The 20,949-nt window shown below is 46.3% G+C and overlaps 1 protein-coding gene across 1 annotated transcript in view; it reads right to left on the bottom strand.

Annotated features, from left to right (window-relative positions):
• LOC121845162 overlaps positions 1 to 18,503 on the bottom strand; it is a 110,888-nt gene extending 92,385 nt beyond the window's left edge. The window contains exons 1-2 of the mRNA XM_042315936.1: positions 18,098 to 18,503; positions 9,527 to 10,690 (exon numbers count right to left, since the gene is read on the bottom strand). Coding sequence (XP_042171870.1) covers positions 9,527 to 10,594 — 1,068 coding nt within the window. The 5' untranslated portion in view covers positions 10,595 to 10,690; positions 18,098 to 18,503. The remainder of the gene's footprint in view (positions 1 to 9,526; positions 10,691 to 18,097) is intronic.
• Between the last annotated feature and the right edge of the window lie 2,446 nt (positions 18,504 to 20,949).

Genomic DNA, 20,949 nt, shown 5'->3' with positions numbered 1-20,949 from the left:
AATGACCAGACGCTGCTGGTCTGTAGTGTGTAATGACCAGACGCTGCTGGTCTGTAGTGTGTAATGATTAGACGCTGCTGGTCTGTAGTGTGTAATGACCAGACGCTGCTGGTCTGTAGTGTGTAATGACCAGACGCTGCTGGTCTGTGGTGTGTAATGACCAGACGCTGCTGGTCTGTAGTGTGTAATGACCAGACGCTGCTGGTCTGTAGTGTGTAATGACCAGACGCTGCTGGTCTGTGGTGTGTAATGACCAGACGCTGCTGGTCTGTAGTGTGTAATGACCAGACGCTGCTGGTCTGTAGTGTGTAATGACCAGACGCTGCTGGTCTGTAGTGTGTAATGACCAGACGCTGCTGGTCTGTAGTGTGTAATGACCAGACGCTGCTGGTCTGTAGTGTGTAATGACCAGACGCTGCTGGTCTGTGGTGTGTAATGCTGCTGGTCTGTAGTGTGTAATGACCAGACGCTGCTGGTCTGTAGTGTGTAATGACCAGACGCTGCTGGTCTGTAGTGTGTAATGACCAGACGCTGCTGGTCTGTAGTGTGTAATGACCAGACGCTGCTGGTCTGTAGTGTGTAATGACCAGACGCTGCTGGTCTGTAGTGTGTAATGACCAGACGCTGCTGGTCTGTAGTGTGTAATGACCAGACGCTGCTGGTCTGTAGTGTGTAATGACCAGACGCTGCTGGTCTGTGGTGTATAATGACCAGACGCTGCTGGTCTGTGGTGTGTAATGACCAGACGCTGCTGGTCTGTGGTGTGTAATGACCAGACGCTGCTGGTCTGTGGTGTGTAATGACCAGACGCTGCTGGTCTGTAGTGTGTAATGACCAGACGCTGCTGGTCTGTAGTGTGTAATGACCAGACGCTGCTGGTCTGTAGTGTGTAATGACCAGACGCTGCTGGTCTGTAGTGTGTAATGACCAGACGCTGCTGGTCTGTAGTGTGTAATGACCAGACGCTGCTGGTCTGTAGTGTGTAATGACCAGACGCTGCTGGTCTGTGGTGTGTAATGACCAGACGCTGCTGGTCTGTAGTGTGTAATGACCAGACGCTGCTGGTCTGTGGTGTGTAATGACCAGACGCTGCTGGTCTGTGGTGTGTAATGACCAGACGCTGCTGGTCTGTGGTGTGTAATGACCAGACGCTGGTCTGTAGTGTGTAATGACCAGACGCTGCTGGTCTGTAGTGTGTAATGACCAGACGCTGCTGGTCTGTAGTGTGTAATGACCAGACGCTGCTGGTCTGTAGTGTGTAATGACCAGACGCTGCTGGTCTGTAGTGTGTAATGACCAGACGCTGCTGGTCTGTGGTGTGTAATGACCAGACGCTGCTGGTCTGTAGTGTGTAATGACCAGACGCTGCTGGTCTGTGGTGTGTAATGACCAGACGCTGCTGGTCTGTAGTGTGTAATGACCAGACGCTGCTGGTCTGTACTGTGTAATGACCAGACGCTGCTGGTCTGTAGTGTGTAATGACCAGACGCTGCTGGTCTGTAGTGTGTAATGACTAGACGCTGCTGGTCTGTAGTGTGTAATGACCAGACACTGCTGGTCTGTAGTGTGTAATGACCAGACGCTGCTGGTCTGTGGTGTGTAATGACCAGACGCTGCTGGTCTGTGGTGTGTAATGACCAGACGCTGCTGGTCTGTGGTGTGTAATGACCAGACGCTGCTGGTCTGTGGTGTGTAATGACCAGACGCTGCTGGTCTGTGGTGTGTAATGACCAGACGCTGCTGGTCTGTGGTGTGTAATGACCAGACGCTGCTGGTCTGTAGTGTGTAATGACCAGACGCTGCTGGTCTGTAGTGTGTAATGACCAGACGCTGCTGGTCTGTAGTGTGTAATGACCAGACGCTGCTGGTCTGTAGTGTGTAATGACCAGACGCTGCTGGTCTGTAGTGTGTAATGACCAGACGCTGCTGGTCTGTAGTGTGTAATGACCAGACGCTGCTGGTCTGTAGTGTGTAATGACCAGACGCTGCTGGTCTGTAGTGTGTCATGACCAGACGCTGCTGGTCTGTAGTGTGTAATGACCAGACGCTGCTGGTCTGTAGTGTGTAATGACCAGACGCTGCTGGTCTGTAGTGTGTAATGACCAGACGCTGCTGGTCTGTAGTGTGTAATGACCAGACGCTGCTGGTCTGTAGTGTGTAATGACCAGACGCTGCTGGTCTGTAGTGTGTAATGACCAGACGCTGCTGGTCTGTAGTGTGTAATGACCAGACGCTGCTGGTCTGTAGTGTGTAATGACCAGACGCTGCTGGTCTGTAGTGTGTAATGACCAGACGCTGCTGGTCTGTAGTGTGTAATGACCAGACGCTGCTGGTCTGTAGTGTGTAATGACCAGACGCTGCTGGTCTGTAGTGTGTGGTCTGTGGTGTGTAATGACCAGACGCTGCTGGTCTGTAGTGTGTAATGACCAGACGCTGCTGGTCTGTAGTGTGTAATGACCAGACGCTGCTGGTCTGTAGTGTGTAATGACCAGACGCTGCTGGTCTGTGCTGGTCTGTGTGTAATGACCAGACGCTGCTGGTCTGTAGTGTGTAATGACCAGACGCTGCTGGTCTGTAGTGTGTAATGACCAGACGCTGCTGGTCTGTAGGTGTGTAATGACCAGACGCTGCTGGTCTGTAGTGTGTAATGACCAGACGCTGCTGGTCTGTAGTGTGTAATGACCAGACGCTGCTGGTCTGTAGTGTGTAATGACCAGACGCTGCTGGTCTGTAGTGTGTAATGACCAGACGCTGCTGGTCTGTAGTGACGCTGTGGTCTGTATGACCAGACGCTGCTGGTCTGTAGTGTGTAATGACCAGACGCTGCTGGTCTGTAGTGTGTAATGACCAGACGCTGCTGGTCTGTAGTGTGTAATGACCAGACGCTGCTGGTCTGTAGTGTGTAATGACCAGACGCTGCTGGTCTGTAGTGTGTAATGACCAGACGCTGCTGGTCTGTAGTGTGTAATGACCAGACGCTTCTGGTCTGTAGTGTGTAATGACCAGACGCTGCTGGTCTGTAGTGTATAATGAGGAGCAACCAGACGCTGCTGGTCTGTAGTGTGTAATGACCAGACGCTGCTGGTCTGTAGTGTATAATGAGGAGCAACCAGACGCTGCTGGTCTGTAGTGTGTAATGACCAGACGCTGCTGGTCTGTAGTGTGTAATGACCAGACGCTGCTGGTCTGTAGTGTGTAATGACCAGACGCTGCCCTGGACACATTAATGAAACTACTTACCTCAGTTACTAATAAACACCCATTAAGAAAATGACTGTAGAAACATTTATCCTTGTGGATTGATGAGGAATTTAAAAAGTGTTTGGTTGAGAGGGATGAGGCAAATAAGTCTGGCTGTACAACCGATCGGCAAACAGACTGCAAGTTGAGAAATCATGTGACCAAACTGAATGAAAACAAGAAGAAACTAAACTATGAAACGAAGATAAATGACAAAGAATGACAGTTAAAAGCTTTGTTGGGGCTGTTTTGTTAGACTTCAACAATAAAAAGAGAGAGACTGGACTTCAGTGCAGCTTTTGGTATTGAAACTCAGACACACAGCTCAGACACCCATACATACCCCACAAGACATGCTACCAGAGGTCTGTTTAAACTACTAACACACAGCTCAGACACCCATACATACCCCACAAGACATGCTACCAGAGGTCTGTCTAAACTACTAACACACAGCTCAGACACCCAAACATACCCCACAAGACATGCCACCAGAGGTCTGTTTAAAGTACAGAACAGACTATGGGAGGTGCAGACACATAGAGCCATGACTATATGGAACCCCACAGACATGCCATAGAGGTCTGTTTATATGGAACTCTAACCACAGCTACAGACACCACATACATGGAACTCTATTCCACAGACATGAGCCACCAGAGGAACTGTTTGAACAGTACTAACACACAGCCAGACACATGGAACATACCCCACAAGACATGAGCACCATGGAACTCTGTTTAAGTACTACATAGAGCCATGAGCTACATGAACTCATTCCACAGTACCCCACAAGACATGCCACCAGATGGAACTCTATTCCACAGTCCCCAGTCCAGAACAGACTATGGGAACTCTATGCCACAGTACTACATAGAGCCATGACTACATGGAACTCTATTCCACAGTACTACATAGAGCCACGACTACATGGAACTCTATTCCACAGTACTACATAGAGCCACGACTACATGGAACTCTATTCCACAGTACTACATAGAGCCGTGACTACATGGAACTCTATTCCACAGTACTACATAGAGCCGTGACTACATGGAACTCTATTCCACAGTACTACATAGAGCCATGACTACATGGAACTCTATTCTACAGTACTACATAGAGCCATGACTAGAGTAGCTGCTGCCTTGGCAGGAGAATCAGATTTAAAAACAGATAAAAATTCACCTTATGGAACAGGGGGATCCATACCCACTAAACCCCAGAAGAGTAGCTGCTGCACTTGTGTGTTGTGAACTAATGGGATCTATAATGTTTTTAACCCCAGGAAGAGTAGCTGCTGCCTTGGCAGGAACTAATGGGATCTATAATAAACCCCAGGAAGAGTAGCTGCTGTCTTGGCAGGAACTAATGAGGATCCATAATAAACCCCAGGAAGAGTAGCTGCTGCCTTGGTAGGAACTAATGGGATCCATAATAAACCCCAGGAAGAGTAGCTGCTGCCTTGGCAGGAACTAATGGGGATCTATAATAAACCCCAGGAAGAGTAGCTGCTGCCTTGGCAGGAACTAATGGGGATCCATAATAAACCCCAGGAAGAGTAGCTGCTGCCTCAGCAGGAACTAATGGGGATCCATAATAAACCCCAGGAAGAGTAGCTTCTGCCTTGGCAGGAACTAATGGGGATCTGTAATAAATCCCAGGAAGAGTAGCTGCTGCCTTGGCATGAACTAATGGGGATCGATAATAAACCCCAGGAAGAGTAGCTGCTGCCTTGGTAGGAACTAATGGGATCCATAATAAACCCCAGGAAGAGTAGCTGCTGCCTTGGCAGGAACTAATAGGGATCTATAATAAACCCCAGGAAGAGTAGCTGCTGCCTTGGCAGGAACTAATGGGGATCCATAATAAATACAAATACATTCCTCCCCTCCTCTTTCCCTCTCATCCATTTCTCCCTCCACTCTCCCTTTCATGCCTCCCTCTCTCTCCTCCCTCATCCCTCCCTCCTTCCTCTCACTCAATCCTCCCTCCTCTCTCCTCCCTCATCCCTCCCTCCTTCCTCTCACTCAATCCTCCCTCCTCTCTCCCTTCCCCTCATCCCTCCCTCCTACCTCTCACTCAATCCTCCCTCCTCTCTCCCGCTCTCTCATCCCTCCCTCCTCTCTCCCCCCACTCATCCCTCCCTCCTTCCTCTCACTCAATCCTCCCTCCCTCCTTCCTCTCTCTCACTCAAGCCTCCCTCCTCTCTCCCTCCCCTCTTATCCCTCTCTCTCTAATCCCCCTTCTCCCCCTCTCATCCCTCTCTCCCTCTCATCCCCTCCTCTCTCCCTCTCATCCCTCCCTTCTCCCTCCTTCTCATCCCTCACTCCTCACTCATCCCCCCCCCCCTTCCCCCTCTCTCCCTACCTCATCCTCTCTCCCTCATTCCTCCCTCCTCTCTCCCTCATTCCTCCCTCCTCTCTCCCCCTCCTCCTCCTCACTCCCCTCTCTTTCCCTCCCTCATTCCTCTCTCCCTCCTTCTCTCCTCCCTCCTTCTCATCCCCCCTCCTCTCTCATCTCTTCCTCTCTACCTCCCTCCTCCTCCTCTCTCATTCTCCTTTCTCCGTCCATCCTCTCTCCCTCCATCCTCCCCCTTCTATCCTCTCTCCTCTCTCTCTCTCTCTCCCTCCCTCCTCCTCTCTCATTCTCTTCTCTCTCTCCCCTCCTCTCCCAGAGGAACAGAGATGATCCCTCTGCTTGCAGCAAAGGAACATTCTAATGAGCTCCTGAACACACGTTGGTGTATTCACCCACAGCTCTCCTCCCATTAGATGCTACATTAGAAGGTTAGCACGGCTAAATCCCCCTCTCCCCCAGCGTGGCGGGGTCAGAGGTCGTTGACGTGAACACACCTTTCCTCTGCACTGATAATCATTAGTTTGCACCAACTACCAGTCTGACACACTCTGCACCTCTCTGCAGGGTGTGTGTGTGTGTGAGAGAGACACTGTGTGATGTGTAGTGTGCCGTGGTGCTTACCTCGCTAACAGAACTGAGAGCAGCTGGTGACGAGCACTGGTTCCCTAAAGGGACCTGAAAACCTGAAGTGGCACACACACGCTAACACACACACGCTCACACACACGCTAACACACACACACTAACACACACACGCTAACACACATACGCTCACACACACATGCTAACACACACACGCTAACACACAGGCATGCATTGATGACACACACACGCTAACACACAGGCATGCATTGATGACACACACGCTCACACACAAACATACGCACAGGCATGCATTGATGACACACACACGTACTGGTAATTACAGTTAATTGTAGCTGGGGAGAGTTGAATAACACAGAAAGAGAGAGAGAGAGAGAGAGAGAGAGAGAGAGAGAGAGGGAGGGGGAGAGAGATGGAGGAGGGGGGGAGAGAGAGATGGAGTGGAGGGGAGAGAGAGATGGAGGGGAGGGGAGAGAGAGAGAGAGAGGAGAGAGATGGAGGGGAGGGGGAGAGAGAGAGAGATGGAGGGGAGGGGAGAGAGAGATGGAGGGGAGGGGAGAGAGAGAGAGAGATGGAGTGGAGGGGAGGGAGAGAGAGAGAGAGAGAGAGAGAGGAGAGAGATGGAGGGGAGGGGGAGAGAGAGAGAGAGATGGAGTGGAGGGGAGAGAGAGATGGAGGGGAGGGGAGAGAGAGAGAGAGAGAGATGGAGTGGAGGGGAGAGAGATGGATGGAGGGGAGGGAGAGAGAGATGGAGTGGAGGGGAGAGAGAGATGGAGGGGAGGGGAGAAAGAGAGAGGAGAGAGATGGAGGGGGAGAGAGAGACAGCAATAGAGAGAAGGAGAGAGATGGAGGGGGAGAGAGAGCAATAGAGAGAAGGAGAGAGGAGGAGGGGGGGAGAGAGATAGCAATAGAGAGAAGGAGAGAGATGGAGGGGAGGGGAGAGAGATAGCAATAGAGAGAAGGAGAGAGATGGAGGGGGGGGGAGAGAGATAGATAGCAATAGAGAGGAGGGGGAGAGATGGAGGGGAGGGGAGAGAGATAGCAATAGAGAGAGGAGAGAGATGGAGGGGAGGGGAGAGAGATAGCAATAGAGAGAAAGAGATGGAGGGGGAGAGAGAGGAGGGGAGGGGAGAGAGAGGAGAGAGAGAGGAGGGGGAGAGAGAGACAGCAATAGAGAGAAGGAGAGAGATGGAGGGGGGGGACAGAGAGCAATAGAGAGAAGGAGAGAGAAGGAGGGGAGGGGAGAGAGATAGCAATAGAGAGAAGGAGAGAGATGGAGGGGAGGGGAGAGAGATAGCAATAGAGAGAAGGAGAGAGATGGAGGGGAGGGGGAGAGAGATAGCAATAGAGAGAAGGAGAGATGGAGGGGAGGGGAGAGAGATAGCAATAGAGAGAAGGAGAGAGAGAGATGGAGGGGGGGGGGGAGAGAGATAGCAATAGAGAGAAAGAGATGATGGAGGGGGAGAGAGATAGCAATAGAGAGAAGGAGAGAGATGGAGGGGAGGGGAGAGAGATAGCAATAGAGAGAAAGAGAGATGGAGGGGAGGGGAGAGATAGCAATAGAGAGAAGGAGAGAGATGGAGGGGAGGGGGAGAGAGATAGCAATAGAGAGAAGGAGAGAGATGGAGGGGAGGGGAGAGATAGCAATAGAGAGAAGGAGAGAGGAGGGAGGGGGAGAGATAGCAATAGAGAGAAGGAGAGATGGAGGGGAGGGGGAGAGAGATAGCAATAGAGAGAAGGAGAGAGATGGAGGGGGGGAGAGAGATAGCAATAGAGAGAAGGAGAGAGATAGAGGAGGAGGAGAGAGCAATAGAGAGAAGGAGAGAGATGGAGGGGAGGGGTGCGAGATAGCAATAGAGAGAAGGAGAGAGATAGAGGAGGAGGAGAGAGCAATAGAGAGAAGGAGAGAGATGGAGGGGGAGAGAGATAGCAATAGAGAGAAGGAGAGAGATGGAGGGGAGAGAGAGAGTTTATACTACGTTACACATATAATTTATGTTACAGAGAGATGTCTTCTGCTGTAAAATGGACCCTACAGTAACATGGGCATTCTGCTGTAAAATGGACTCTACAGTAACATGGGCATTCTGCTGTAAAATGGACCCTACAGTAACATGGGCATTCTGCTGTAAAATGGACCCTACAGTAACATGGGCATTCTGCTGTAAAATGGACTCTACAGTAACATGGGCATTCTGCTGTAAAATGGACCCTACAGTAACATGGGACACTCTGCTGTAAAATGGACCCTACAGTAACATGGGCATTCTGCTGTAAAATGGACCCTACAGTAACATGGGCATTCTGCTGTAAAATGGACCCTACAGTAACATGGGCATTCTGCTGTAAAATGGACCCTACAGTAACATGGGCATTCTGCTGTAAAATGGACCCTACAGTAACATGGGCATTCTGCTGTAAAATGGACTCTACAGTAACATGGGCATTCTGCTGTAAAATGGACTCTACAGTAACATGGGCATTCTGCTGTAAAATGGACCCTACAGTAACATGGGCATTCTGCTGTAAAATGGACCCTACAGTAACATGGGCATTCTGCTGTAAAATGGACCCTACAGTAACATGGGCACTCTGCTGTAAAATGGACCCTACAGTAACATGGGCACTCTGCTGTAAAATGGACTCTACAGTAACATGGGCATTCTGCTGTAAAATGGACCCTACAGTAACATGGGCATTCTGCTGTAAAATGGACTCTACAGTAACATGGGCATTCTGCTGTAAAATGGACTCTACAGTAACATGGAATCTACAACGGGATGAAACTTGATGGTTTCTTGCAGAAAACAAATAGCAAATGAGTCTTCGGTTGTCTTGGCAACACCCCCCTCCCTGAAGTCAGTTACCGAGGAGATAATGATTTTAGTCTAACGGTTATGACGTGACCAACAGGGTCGAAAATTCCTAAAACTATCTTTTGCAAAATTTGACGAAGAGGAAATATAAAACATTTTCCGTACCTCGTTGAGGACCGAGTGGGTTTGAGACCCCTGGCCTACATGGTAGGGGCTAGGGATGGAATAGGCTGCATTCTGATTCTCTACCCCTGTCCTGAAGCGTGCACTTGTTCACTAACCCCTCATGCATTTAAAAAAGCATTGGATTGGTGCAGGGACAGCTGGAAGGAGTCTCCAACATATTCCTCTCACCGGTCCATTCATTTTAAATCCATGAGGGGGAGTGTGTGAATGCAGACTTCAGGAGAAGGATAGGGAATCTGAATGTAGAATCTGTGTGTGTGTGTGTGTGTGTGTGTGTGTGTGTGTGTGTGTGTGTGTGTGTGTGTGTGTGTGTCTCCTACCTCTAGCTGTATACTCCCAGCCTTCTTCTTCAGTTCGTCACACTTCCTGAACTTACAGATCTGATGACCTGTCTTCCTGTTTCTACAGGCTGAACACACCCCACAGTTAATCAGTCTTCTGCAGGGGGCACACACTCCACACCGCTTCCTCTTCCTCTTGGAGGCTCCTGACCCCTGACCCCCAGAGGTCATCCCCGGCGAGGTTGAAGAGCAGGGTGAGGGGTTTGTCTGGTTGACATGGTGGCAGTCCGACAGAAGTTGGTTATGATTGGTCGTCATCTGGAAGTGGGAGGAGTCCGAAATGTTATTGTGCGACCCCATCGCCATGACGATGACTCCGGGTGGTAACCCCAACATTCCGGCGGGGAAGTTGGACATGTTGACCCCGTTGACTCCGCCTCCTCCTCCGTTGCCACTGCTGCTGCGATTCGATAGGCTGAGCATGTCCTGGTGGGCATGGCCCTGTTTGGTCATGTGATTGGCGGCAGCATAGCCGGACTGGAAGTTGTTATTCCCGTGATGATGATGCATTTCCTGTCCCTGTGAGGAGGCGTGTCCTCCATGTCTTGCGTGCTGCTTGCCCTCTCCACCCTGACCGCCTGCCACGCCGCCGGTCCGGTGGGGCTGCATGTGCGTTGTCGAGGGCGACGGGTGTGTTGTGGGCGGCGCTAGGGGCGTGGTCTGATGCACGGGAGGTTTCCGCCCCCAAAGCATCGCCGCGTTGACGTTCATGTTGATGTTGTCATGACAACCCCACGGCGACACGCCCGCCACTCCAAGCCTGCCGCCGGGGAACATAGGAGCGGTGATGTGGGCGAGCTTGGCCGACTGAGGGAAGTTCATGCTGTTAACAGCGTTCACGTTGGTTTTAGTGTAGAAGTTAGCGAAGGATTGGTATCGCTCCATCTCAGCCGTATAGTCCAGGACCGGAGTGAGACCACAACCGCCCACGGCGACCGCACCGCTCTGATCGGGGTGGTGACCGTGCGTGGTTGTGGTTGAGGACAGGTTGTGACCGCTGTGATCGTTGTGTACACTGCTGGACCTGGTCAGACCAGACATGACCATACTGTGGGAACACGGTGGGAGGTCTGTGGTTGTGTTGGTCAGTCTCGGGTTGCTGTCAGAAGATATAACCCTTTATGGTCTCATTTGAAGACCTCTCTAAGGAGAGAGAGAAATATATACATTTTTTAAATAGTGAATAACTTAAAATACACAAACAGAAACAACATGCCAGAATCAGTTTGGTCTAACTAAATCCTCTAACCACTGGCTTAGTTTGGTCTAACCAAATCCTCTAACCACTGGCTTAGTTTGGTCTAACTAAATCCTCTAACCACTGGCTTAGTTTGGTCTAACCAAATCCTCTAACCACTGGCTTAGTTTGGTCTAACTAAATCCTCTAACCACTGGCTTAGTTTGGTCTAACTAAATCCTCTAACCACTGGCTTAGTTTGGTCTAACTAAATCCTCTAACCACTGACTTAGTTTGGTCTAACTAAATCCCCTAACCACTGACTTAGTTTGGTCTAACTAAATCCTCTAACCACTGGCTTAGTTTGGTCTGAAAAAATCATTAGTTTGGTCTAACTATATCCTCTAACCACTGGCTTAGTTTGGTCTAACTAAATCCTTTAACCACTGACTTAGTTTGGTCTAACTAAATCCTCTAACCATTGACTTAGTTTGGTCTAACTAAATCCTCTAACCACTGACTTAGTTTGGTCTAACTAAATCCCCTAACCACTGACTTAGTTTGGTCTAACTAAATCCTCTAACCACTGGCTTAGTTTGGTCTAACTAAATCCTCTAACCACTGGCTTAGTTTGGTCTAACTAAATCCTCTAACCACTGGCTTAGTTTGGTCTAACTAAATCCTCTAACCACTGGCTTAGTTTGGTCTGAAAAAATCATTAGTTTGGTCTAACTAAATCCTCTAACCACTGACTTAGTTTGGTCTAACTAAATCCTCTAACCACTGGCTTAGTTTGGTCTAACTAAATCCTTTAACCACTGGCTTAGTTTGGTCTAACTAAATCCTCTAACCACTGGCTTAGTTTGGTCTAACCAAATCCTCTAACCACTGGCTTAGTTTGGTCTAACTAAATCCTCTAACCACTGGCTTAGTTTGGTCTAACTAAATCCTCTAACCACTGGCTTAGTTTGGTCTAACTAAATCCTCTAACCACTGACTTAGTTTGGTCTAACTAAATCCTCTAACCACTGACTTAGTTTGGTCTAACTAAATCCTCTAACCACTGACTTAGTTTGGTCTAACTAAATCCTCTAACCACTGACTTAGTTTGGTCTAACTAAATCCTCTAACCACTGACTTAGTTTGGTCTAACTAAATCCTCTAACCACTGGCTTAGTTTAGTCTAACTAAATCCTCTAACCACTGACTTAGTTTGGTCTAACTAAATCCTCTAACCACTGGCTTAGCTTGGTCTAACTAAATCCTCTAACCACTGACTTAGTTTGGTCTAACTAAATCCCCTAACCACTGACTTAGTTTGGTCTAACTAAATCCTCTAACCACTGACTTAGTTTGGTCTAACTAAATCCCCTAACCACTGACTTAGTTTGGTCTAACTAAATCCTCTAACCACTGACTTAGTTTGGTCTAACTAAATCCTCTAACCACTGGCTTAGTTTGGTCTGAAAAAATCATTAGTTTGGTCTAACTATATCCTCTAACCACTGGCTTAGTTTGGTCTAACTAAATCCTCTAACCACTGACTTAGTTTGGTCTAACTAAATCCCCTAACCACGGACTTAGTTTGGTCTAACTAAATCCCCTAACCACTGACTTAGTTTGGTCTAACTAAATCCTCTAACCACTGACTTAGTTTGGTCTAACTAAATCCCCTAACCACTGACTTAGTTTGGTCTAACTAAATCCTCTAACCACTGACTTAGTTTGGTCTAACTAAATCCTCTAACCACTGGCTTAGTTTGGTCTAACTAAATCCTCTAACCACTGGCTTAGTTTGGTCTAACTAAATCCTCTAACCACTGACTTAGTTTGGTCTAACTAAATCCTCTAACCACTGACTTAGTTTGGTCTAACTAAATCCTCTAACCACTGGCTTAGTTTGGTCTAACTAAATCCTTTAACCACTGGCTTAGTTTGGTCTAACTAAATCCTCTAACCACTGGCTTAGTTTGGTCTAACTAAATCCTCTAACCACTGGCTTAGTTTGGTCTAACTAAATCCTCTAACCACTGACTTAGTTTGGTCTAACTAAATCCTCTAACCACTGACTTAGTTTGGTCTAACTAAATCCTCTAACCACTGGCTTAGTTTGGTCTAACTAAATCCTCTCCATCTCTCTCTCACAAGTTTAGCAGTGGTGGAAAAAGCATTCAATTGTCATACTTGAGTAAAAGTAAAGATACCGTAATAGAAAATTACTCAAGTAAAAGTGACAGTCACCCAGTAAAATACAACTTGAGTAAGAGTCTAAAAGTATTTGGTTTGAAATATACTTGCGTATCAAAAGTAAAAGTATAAATCATTTCACATTCCTTATATTAAGGAAACCAAATGGCACCATTTTCTTGTTTTATTATTTTACTGATAGCCAGGGACACACTCCAACACTCAGACATAATTTGCACATGAAGCATTTGTGTTTAGTGAGTCTGCCAGATCAGAGGCAGTAGGGATGAACAGGGACATTCTCTTGATAAGTGTGTGAATTTGACCAGTTTCCTGTCCTGCTAAGCATTAAAAATGTAACGAGTACTTTTGGGTGTCAGGGAAAATGTATGGAGCAAAAAGTATATTTTCTTTAGGACTGTAGTGAAGTAAAAGTTGTCAAAAATATAAATAGTAAAGTACAGATACCCCCCAAAAACTACTTAAGTAGTACTTTAAAGTATGTTTTACTAAGTACTATACACCACTACTTAAGTAGTACTTTAAAGTATTTTTTACTAAGTACTATACACCACAACTTAAGTAGTACTTTAAAGTATTTTTACGAAGTACTATACACCACTACTTAAGTAGTACTTTAAAGTATTTTTTACTAAGTACTATACACCACTACTTAAGTAGTACTTTAAAGTATTTGAGTACTATAAACCACTACTTAAGTAGTACTTTAAAGTATTTGAGTACTATAAACCACTGGTTTCCATCCAATGGCGACAGATTTTCATGCAAATATTCTCAAATCTGCATCAAGAAAATATGTGGCGTTTCCACCAAACTGACTTGTTGAGAATAAAAAGCCGTGTGAGGTAGTGCACATAAAATGTACATTCTTGTGTGTGATGAAGCATTTACAGCGCATTCGGAAAGTATTCAGACCCCTTGACATTTTCCACATTTTGTTAAGTGTACAGCCTTATTCTAAAATTGATTTTTTTTTTAAATTCCCCTCATCAATCTAAACACTAAATTCGCCATAATAACATCACAATACCCCATAATGACATCACAATATCCCATAATGACATCACAATGCCCCATAATGACATCACAATACCCCATAATGACATCACAATATCCCATAATGACATCACAATGCCCCATAATGACATCACAATATCCCATAATGACATCACAATGCCCCATAATGACATCACAATACACCATAATGACACCACAATACCCCATAATGACACCACAATACCCCCATTATGACACCACAATACCCCCATAATGACACCACAATACCCCCATAATGACACCACAATACCCCCATAATGACACCACAATACCCCCATAATGACATCACAATACACCATAATGACATCACAAAATCCCCATAATGACACCACAATACCCCCATAATGACACCACAATACCCCCACAATGACACCACAATACCCCACAATGACACCACAATACCCCATAATGACACCACAATACCCCATAATGACACCACAATACCCCATAATGACACCACAATACCCCATAATGACACCACAATACCCCATAATGACACCACAATACCCCCATAATGACACCACAATACCCCATAATGACACCACAATACCCCATAATGACACCACAATACCCCCATAATGACACCACAATACCCCATAATGACACCACAATACCCCATAATGACACCACAATACCCCATAATGACACCACAATACCCCCATAATGACACCACAATACCCCCATAATGACACCACAATACCCCATAATGACACCACAATACCCCATAATGACACCACAATACCCCCATAATGACACCACAATACCCCATAATGACATCACAATACCCCATAATGACACCACAATACCCCATAATGACACCACAATACCCCCATAATGACACCACAATACCCCCATAATGACACCACAATACCCCATAATGACACCACAATACCCCATAATGACACCACAATACCCCATAATGACACCACAATACCCCCATAATGACATCACAATACCCCATAATGACACCACAATACCCCCATAATGACACCACAATACCCCATAATGACACCACAATACCCCCATAATGACACCACAATACCCCATAATGACACCACAATACCCCATAATGACACCACAATACCCCCATAATGACATCACAATACCCCATAATGACACCACAATACCCCATAATGACACCACAATACCCCATAATGACACCACAATACCCCCATAATGACACCACAATACCCCCATAATGACACCACAATACCCCATAATGACACCACAATACCCCATAATGACACCACAATACCCCATAATGACACCACAATACCCCCATAATGACATCACAATGCCCCCAAAACAGTTTTTAAAAACGTATATTTATTACTATTACTATTACTATATTACTACTACTACTACTACTACTACTACTACTACTACTACTACTACTACTACACTACTACAATACTATACTACTACAATACTATACTACTACAATACTATACTACTACAAACTTATATTTTTTTTAAAGAAGAACATATTCACATTGACAGAGAATGGGACTGTTTAAAAATATCACATTTACATTAGTATTCAGACCCTTCACTCAGTAGTATTCAGACCCTTTACTCAGTAGTATTCAGACCCTTTACTCAGTAGTATTCAGACCCTTCACTCAGTAGTATTCAGACCCTTCACTCAGTAGTATTCAGACCCTTCACTCAGTAGTATTCAGACCCTTCACTCAGTAGTATTCAGACCCTTTACTCAGTAGTATTCAGACCCTTCACTCAGTAGTATTCAGACCCTTCACTCAGTAGTATTCAGACCCTTCACTCAGTAGTATTCAGACCCTTCACTCAGTAGTATTCAGACCCTTTACTCAGTAGTATTCAGACCCTTTACTCAGTAGTATTCAGACCCTTTACTCAGTAGTATTCAGACCCTTTACTCAGTACTTTAAGTATTCAGACCCTTTACTCAGTACTTTAAGTATTCAGACCCTTTACTCAGTACTTTAAGTATTCAGACCCTTTACTCAGTACTTTAAGTATTCAGACCCTTTACTCAGTACTTTAAGTATTCAGACCCTTTACTCAGTACTTTGTTGAAGCACCTTTGGCAGGGATTACAGCCTCCAGTCTTCTTGGGTATGACGCTACAAGCTTGGCACACCTGTATTTGGGGAGTTTCTCCCATTCTTCTCTGCAGATTTTCTCAAGCTCTGTCAGGTTGGATGGGGAGCGTTGATGCACAGATATTTTCAGGTCTCTTCAGAGATGTTCGATCGGGTTCAAGTCCGGGCTCTGGCCGGGCCACTCAAAGACATTCAGAGACTCGTCCCAAAGCCACTCCTGCTTTGTCTTGGCTGTGTGCTTAGGGTCATTGTCCTGTTGGAAGGTGAACGTTCATCCCAGTCTGAGGTCCTGTGAAGCTCTGAAGCAGGTTTTCTTCATCTCTCTGTACTTTGCTCCGTTCATCTTTCCCTCGATCCTGACTAGTCTCCCAGTCCCTGCCGCTGAAAAACATCCCCACAGCATGATGCTGCCACCACCATCCTTCACCGTAGGGATGGTGCCAGGTTTCCCCTAGACATGACCCTTGGCACTCAGGCCAAAGAGTTCAATCTTAGTTTCATCAGACCAGAGAATCTGATAGTCCTCTAGGTGCCTTGTGGCAAACTCCAAGCAGACTGTCATGTGCCTTTTTACTGAGGAGTTGAATCCACCAAGGGCCTCGAGTCTCACAGCAAAGGTTCTGAATACTTACGTAAATACATTTTTTTTAGTTTTGTATTTTTAATACATTGGCAAACATTTCGAAAAACATGTTTTCGCTTTGTCATTAAGGGGCATTGTGTGATTGATGAGGATGTTTTATTTCATCAGAATGAGGCTGCAACGTAAAAAAAAAAGTGGAAAAAGTCAAGGGGTCTTTCTGAAGTCTGAAGCACAGAGAAAATAAAGATAATTCGTAAAGTGACTGATATTATCTCATAGAACCAAACAGATCTCCAGTGTTAACCTCAGACCTTATTTTCTGCGTATATCCAAAACACCATTATTTTCCCGAACAGAACAGAACAACTAATTTATGTTGTTAAGACTCCAAGCTAGCTGTCTCTCTCTCTCTCTCTCTCTGCATCTCTCTCTCTCTCTCTCTCTCTCTCTCTCTCTCTCTCTCTCTCGTCTCTCTCTCTGTCTCTCTCTCTCTCTCTCTCTCGTCTCTCTCTCTCTCGTCTCTCTCTCTCTCTCTCTCTCGTCTCTCTCTCTGTCTCTCTCTCTCTCTCTCTCTCGTCTCTCTCTCTCTGTCTCTCTCTCTCTCTCTCTCTGCATCTCTCTCTCTCTCTCTCTCTCTCTCTCTCTCTCTCTCTCTCTCTCGTCTCTCTCTCTGTCTCTCTCTCTCTCTCTCTCTCGTCTCTCTCTCTGTCTCTCTCCCTCTCTCTCTCTCGTCTCTCTCTCTGTCTCTCTCCCCTCTCTCTCGCCCTCTCTCTCTCGTCGTCCTTCTTTCTATTCCTCCCTGACCCCCAAAAATACAGTTTCTCCCCAATCCATCTCTGAGTCTCTTGTTTCAGTACAATTTCATTGTCTGCTACCCTCTACCCTCTCCCTCCCTCTCTCCCCCTCTCTGAGTCTCTCTCTCTCCCTCTACCTTCCCCTCTCTACCGCACCCCCTCTCCTCTCCCTCCCCCTCTCTCTAATGGACAAATCTGATATGTTACAGTAATGTTCTCCTCACAACACTCAAATAACACCCCTTGCACCAAACTCAGTGTGTGTGTGTCTGTGTGTGTGTGTTTAGGATCAATATTTTATGTTATCATCAGTGACAAACCCTGCAGGTGTATCCATATATCTCCCTAAATTGTATTAAAATAAAATAGTACTAGCAGCAACCTTATAATCAATTCTATAATCAATCCATATGACACTGTGTGTGTGTGTGTGAGTGTGTGTGTGTGTGTGGCCCGTTGCCCCCAGGGCTATAACTAATTATCTGGTCAGACAGCCGGTGGCCCGAGCGGCGGAAGGTCACCAGCTGTGGAAATTGAACCTCCCCGCGAGCCCACGTCTCTCTCTCTCCTGTTGGTCTACAGCACCGTACAGGAAGACAGCATGCAGCAGCTAACGGAGAAAGAAGATGGACGCTGTTACCTACTCACCGACTCCCGGAGGGGAAAGGAGGCGGGAAGCGCGAGCACCCACCGTGGAGCATGTCTGTCTCTGTCTGGTAGAGAGGAGAGGAGGGAGGGGGCACCGACACACTGATCTGCCTCCCTTCGGTAAACGTTACACGTGGGGTTAAAAACCAAACGGCGGAAACGGGTAAAAGTCTCGAGCAGGTTATGGCGACCTGTGAGGCTAGTGGGAAGGAAAAGAGGGATAATAATGAATGATGGCGGAGGGAGGGAGGGCAGACTGATAAGACGCGCTGTGCCTGCGTGCATCCTCAAAGACGCGCAGTGAGTGACGGGAGGGGAGGGGGGAGGGAAGGGAGCACGCAAAGGTATAACGGGGCCGGGCTCCTCCCGGGGCGCTCACGGCGGGGAGAAGTAGAGAGTGGGATGAGGAGGGGAGGGAGGTGTTATTGTGGGCGAGGAGAGTGTTCGTTTCTTCCAGCTGTCTGTCGCTGCGTGCGGCTGATTGGAGCGTGGCGAGTTGTGGAACAGAAGAACCCCCGCTGATCATTGGCTAAGAAGCAGTAACTATTTGCATATAATATAACATTTGAAATGTCTTTGTTATTTTGGAACTTTGGTGAGAGTAATGTTTACTGTTCATTTTTATCGTTTATTTCACTTGCTTTGGCAACGTAAACATATGTTTCCCATGCCAATAAAGCCCCTTAAAATGAAATTGAAAAATGTAATTGGAGGGAGAGAGAAAGAGTGGTAAGGAGAGAAGGTAGAGAAATGTACAGAGAGACAGAAGGGCCTTCTACACCATCAAAAGGAACATAAAAATCGACATACGAACTAGGATCTGACTACAAATACATGAATCAGTCATAGAGCCCATTGCCCTTTATGGTTGTGAGGTCTGGGGTCCGCTCACCAACCAAGACTTCACAAAATGGGACAAACACCAAATTGAGACGCTGCACGCAGAATTCTGCAAAAATATCCTCCATGTACAACGTAAATCACCAAATAATGCAGAGCAGAATTAGGCCGATACCCACTAATTATCAAAATCCAGAAAAGAGCTGTTAAATTCTACAACCACCTAAAAGGAAGCGATTCCCAAACCTTCCATAACAAAGCCATCACCTACAGAGAGATGAACCTGGAGAAGAGTCCCCTAAGCAAGCTGGTCCAGGGGCTCAATTCACAAACACAAACAGACCCCACAGAGCCTCAGGACAGCAGCACAATTAGACCCAACCAAATCATGAGAAAACAAAAAGATAATTACTTGACACATTGGAAATAATTAACAAAAAAACAGAGCGAACTAGAATGCTATTTGGCCCTAAACAGAGAGTACACAGAGGCAGAATACCTGACCACTGTGACTGACCCAAACTTAAGGAAAGCTTTGACTATGTACAGACTCAGTGAGCATAGCCTTGCTATTGAGAAAGGCCGCCGTAGGCAGACATGGCTCTCAAGAGAAGACAGGATATGTCACGCCCTGGTCTAAGTATTTTGTGTTTATCTTTATGTATTTGGTCAGGCCAGGGTGTGGCATGGGGTTTTTGTAATTGTGGTGTGTTTGTCTTGGGGTTTTGGTGGTGGTATTGGGATTGTAGCTTAGTGGGTTGTCTAGCAAGGTCTATGGCTGTCTGGAGTGGTTCTCAATCAGAGGCAGGTGCTTATCGTTGTCTCTGATTGGGAACCATATTTAGGCAGCCATATTCTTTGAGTTTGTGGTGGGTGATTGTCCTTAGTGTCTTACTTGTACTCTCTGTTAGTTTGCACTAGATAGGCTGTTTTCGGTTTTCATTACGTTTATTGTTTTGTAGTGTTTAGTGTTTAGTCGTGTTTACGTTTTGTTTAATAAATATGGATCGCAATCGACACGCTGCAGTTTGGTCCGACTCTCCTTCATCACCACTAGAAAACCGTTACAGGCTATGTGCTCACTGCCCACAAAATGAGGTGGAAACTGAGCTGCACTTCCTAACCTCCTGCCCAATGTATGACCATATTAGAGACACACATTTCCCTCAGATTACACAGATCCACAAAGAATTCGAAAACAAACCCAATTTTGATAAACTCCCATATCTACTGGGTGAAATACCACAGTGTGCCGTCACAGCAGCAAGATTTGTGACCTGTTGCCACGAGAAAAGGGCAACCAGTGAAGAACAAACACCATTATAAATACAACCCATATTAATGATGATTTATTTTCCCTTTTGTACTTGAACTATTTGCACATCGTTACAACACTGTATAGAGACATAATATGACTTGTAATGTCTTTATTCTTTCTGAACTTTTGTGAGTATAATGTTTACTGTTCATTTTTATTGTTTATTTCACTTTTGTTTATTATCTACTTCGCTTGCTTTGGCAATGTTAACATATGTTTTCCATGTCAATAAAGCCCTTAAATTGAAATTGAAAATATGTTGTTTGAGGGTGAGAGAGAGTGAGATGGATGGAGGGAGAGAGAAAGATTGGTAAGGCAAGAAGGAGAGAGAGAGAGAGATGGATGGAGGGAGAGAGAGAGAGAGATGGATGGAGGGAGAGAGAGAGAGAGATGGATGGAGGGAGAGAGAGAGAGAGATGGATGGAGGGAGAGAGAGAGAAGGAGAGAAGAGCGATGAGAAGAGAAAGGTGGGGGAGATTCCAACATGTCACCTTGTTGGCTTGGAACTTGTTCATGACCACAGCAGTATGTGTTCAACCTGCAGGTTTACAACAAAGACAGTCGATCCACTTATCAACCTGCAGACAACTAGGTTAAGGCATTTATTAATGCCATTTAGCAGACACTTGTCCAGGAAATAACTTACAGTAGTGATTTCATATGTTATAAACAAATCTATACAGCACACAGGACC

Source organism: Oncorhynchus tshawytscha, unplaced genomic scaffold (genome assembly GCF_018296145.1).
Source record: "Oncorhynchus tshawytscha isolate Ot180627B unplaced genomic scaffold, Otsh_v2.0 Un_scaffold_6023_pilon_pilon, whole genome shotgun sequence".
NCBI lineage: Eukaryota > Metazoa > Chordata > Actinopteri > Salmoniformes > Salmonidae > Oncorhynchus > Oncorhynchus tshawytscha.
This window is presented reverse-complemented; position numbering and strand designations above follow the sequence as displayed.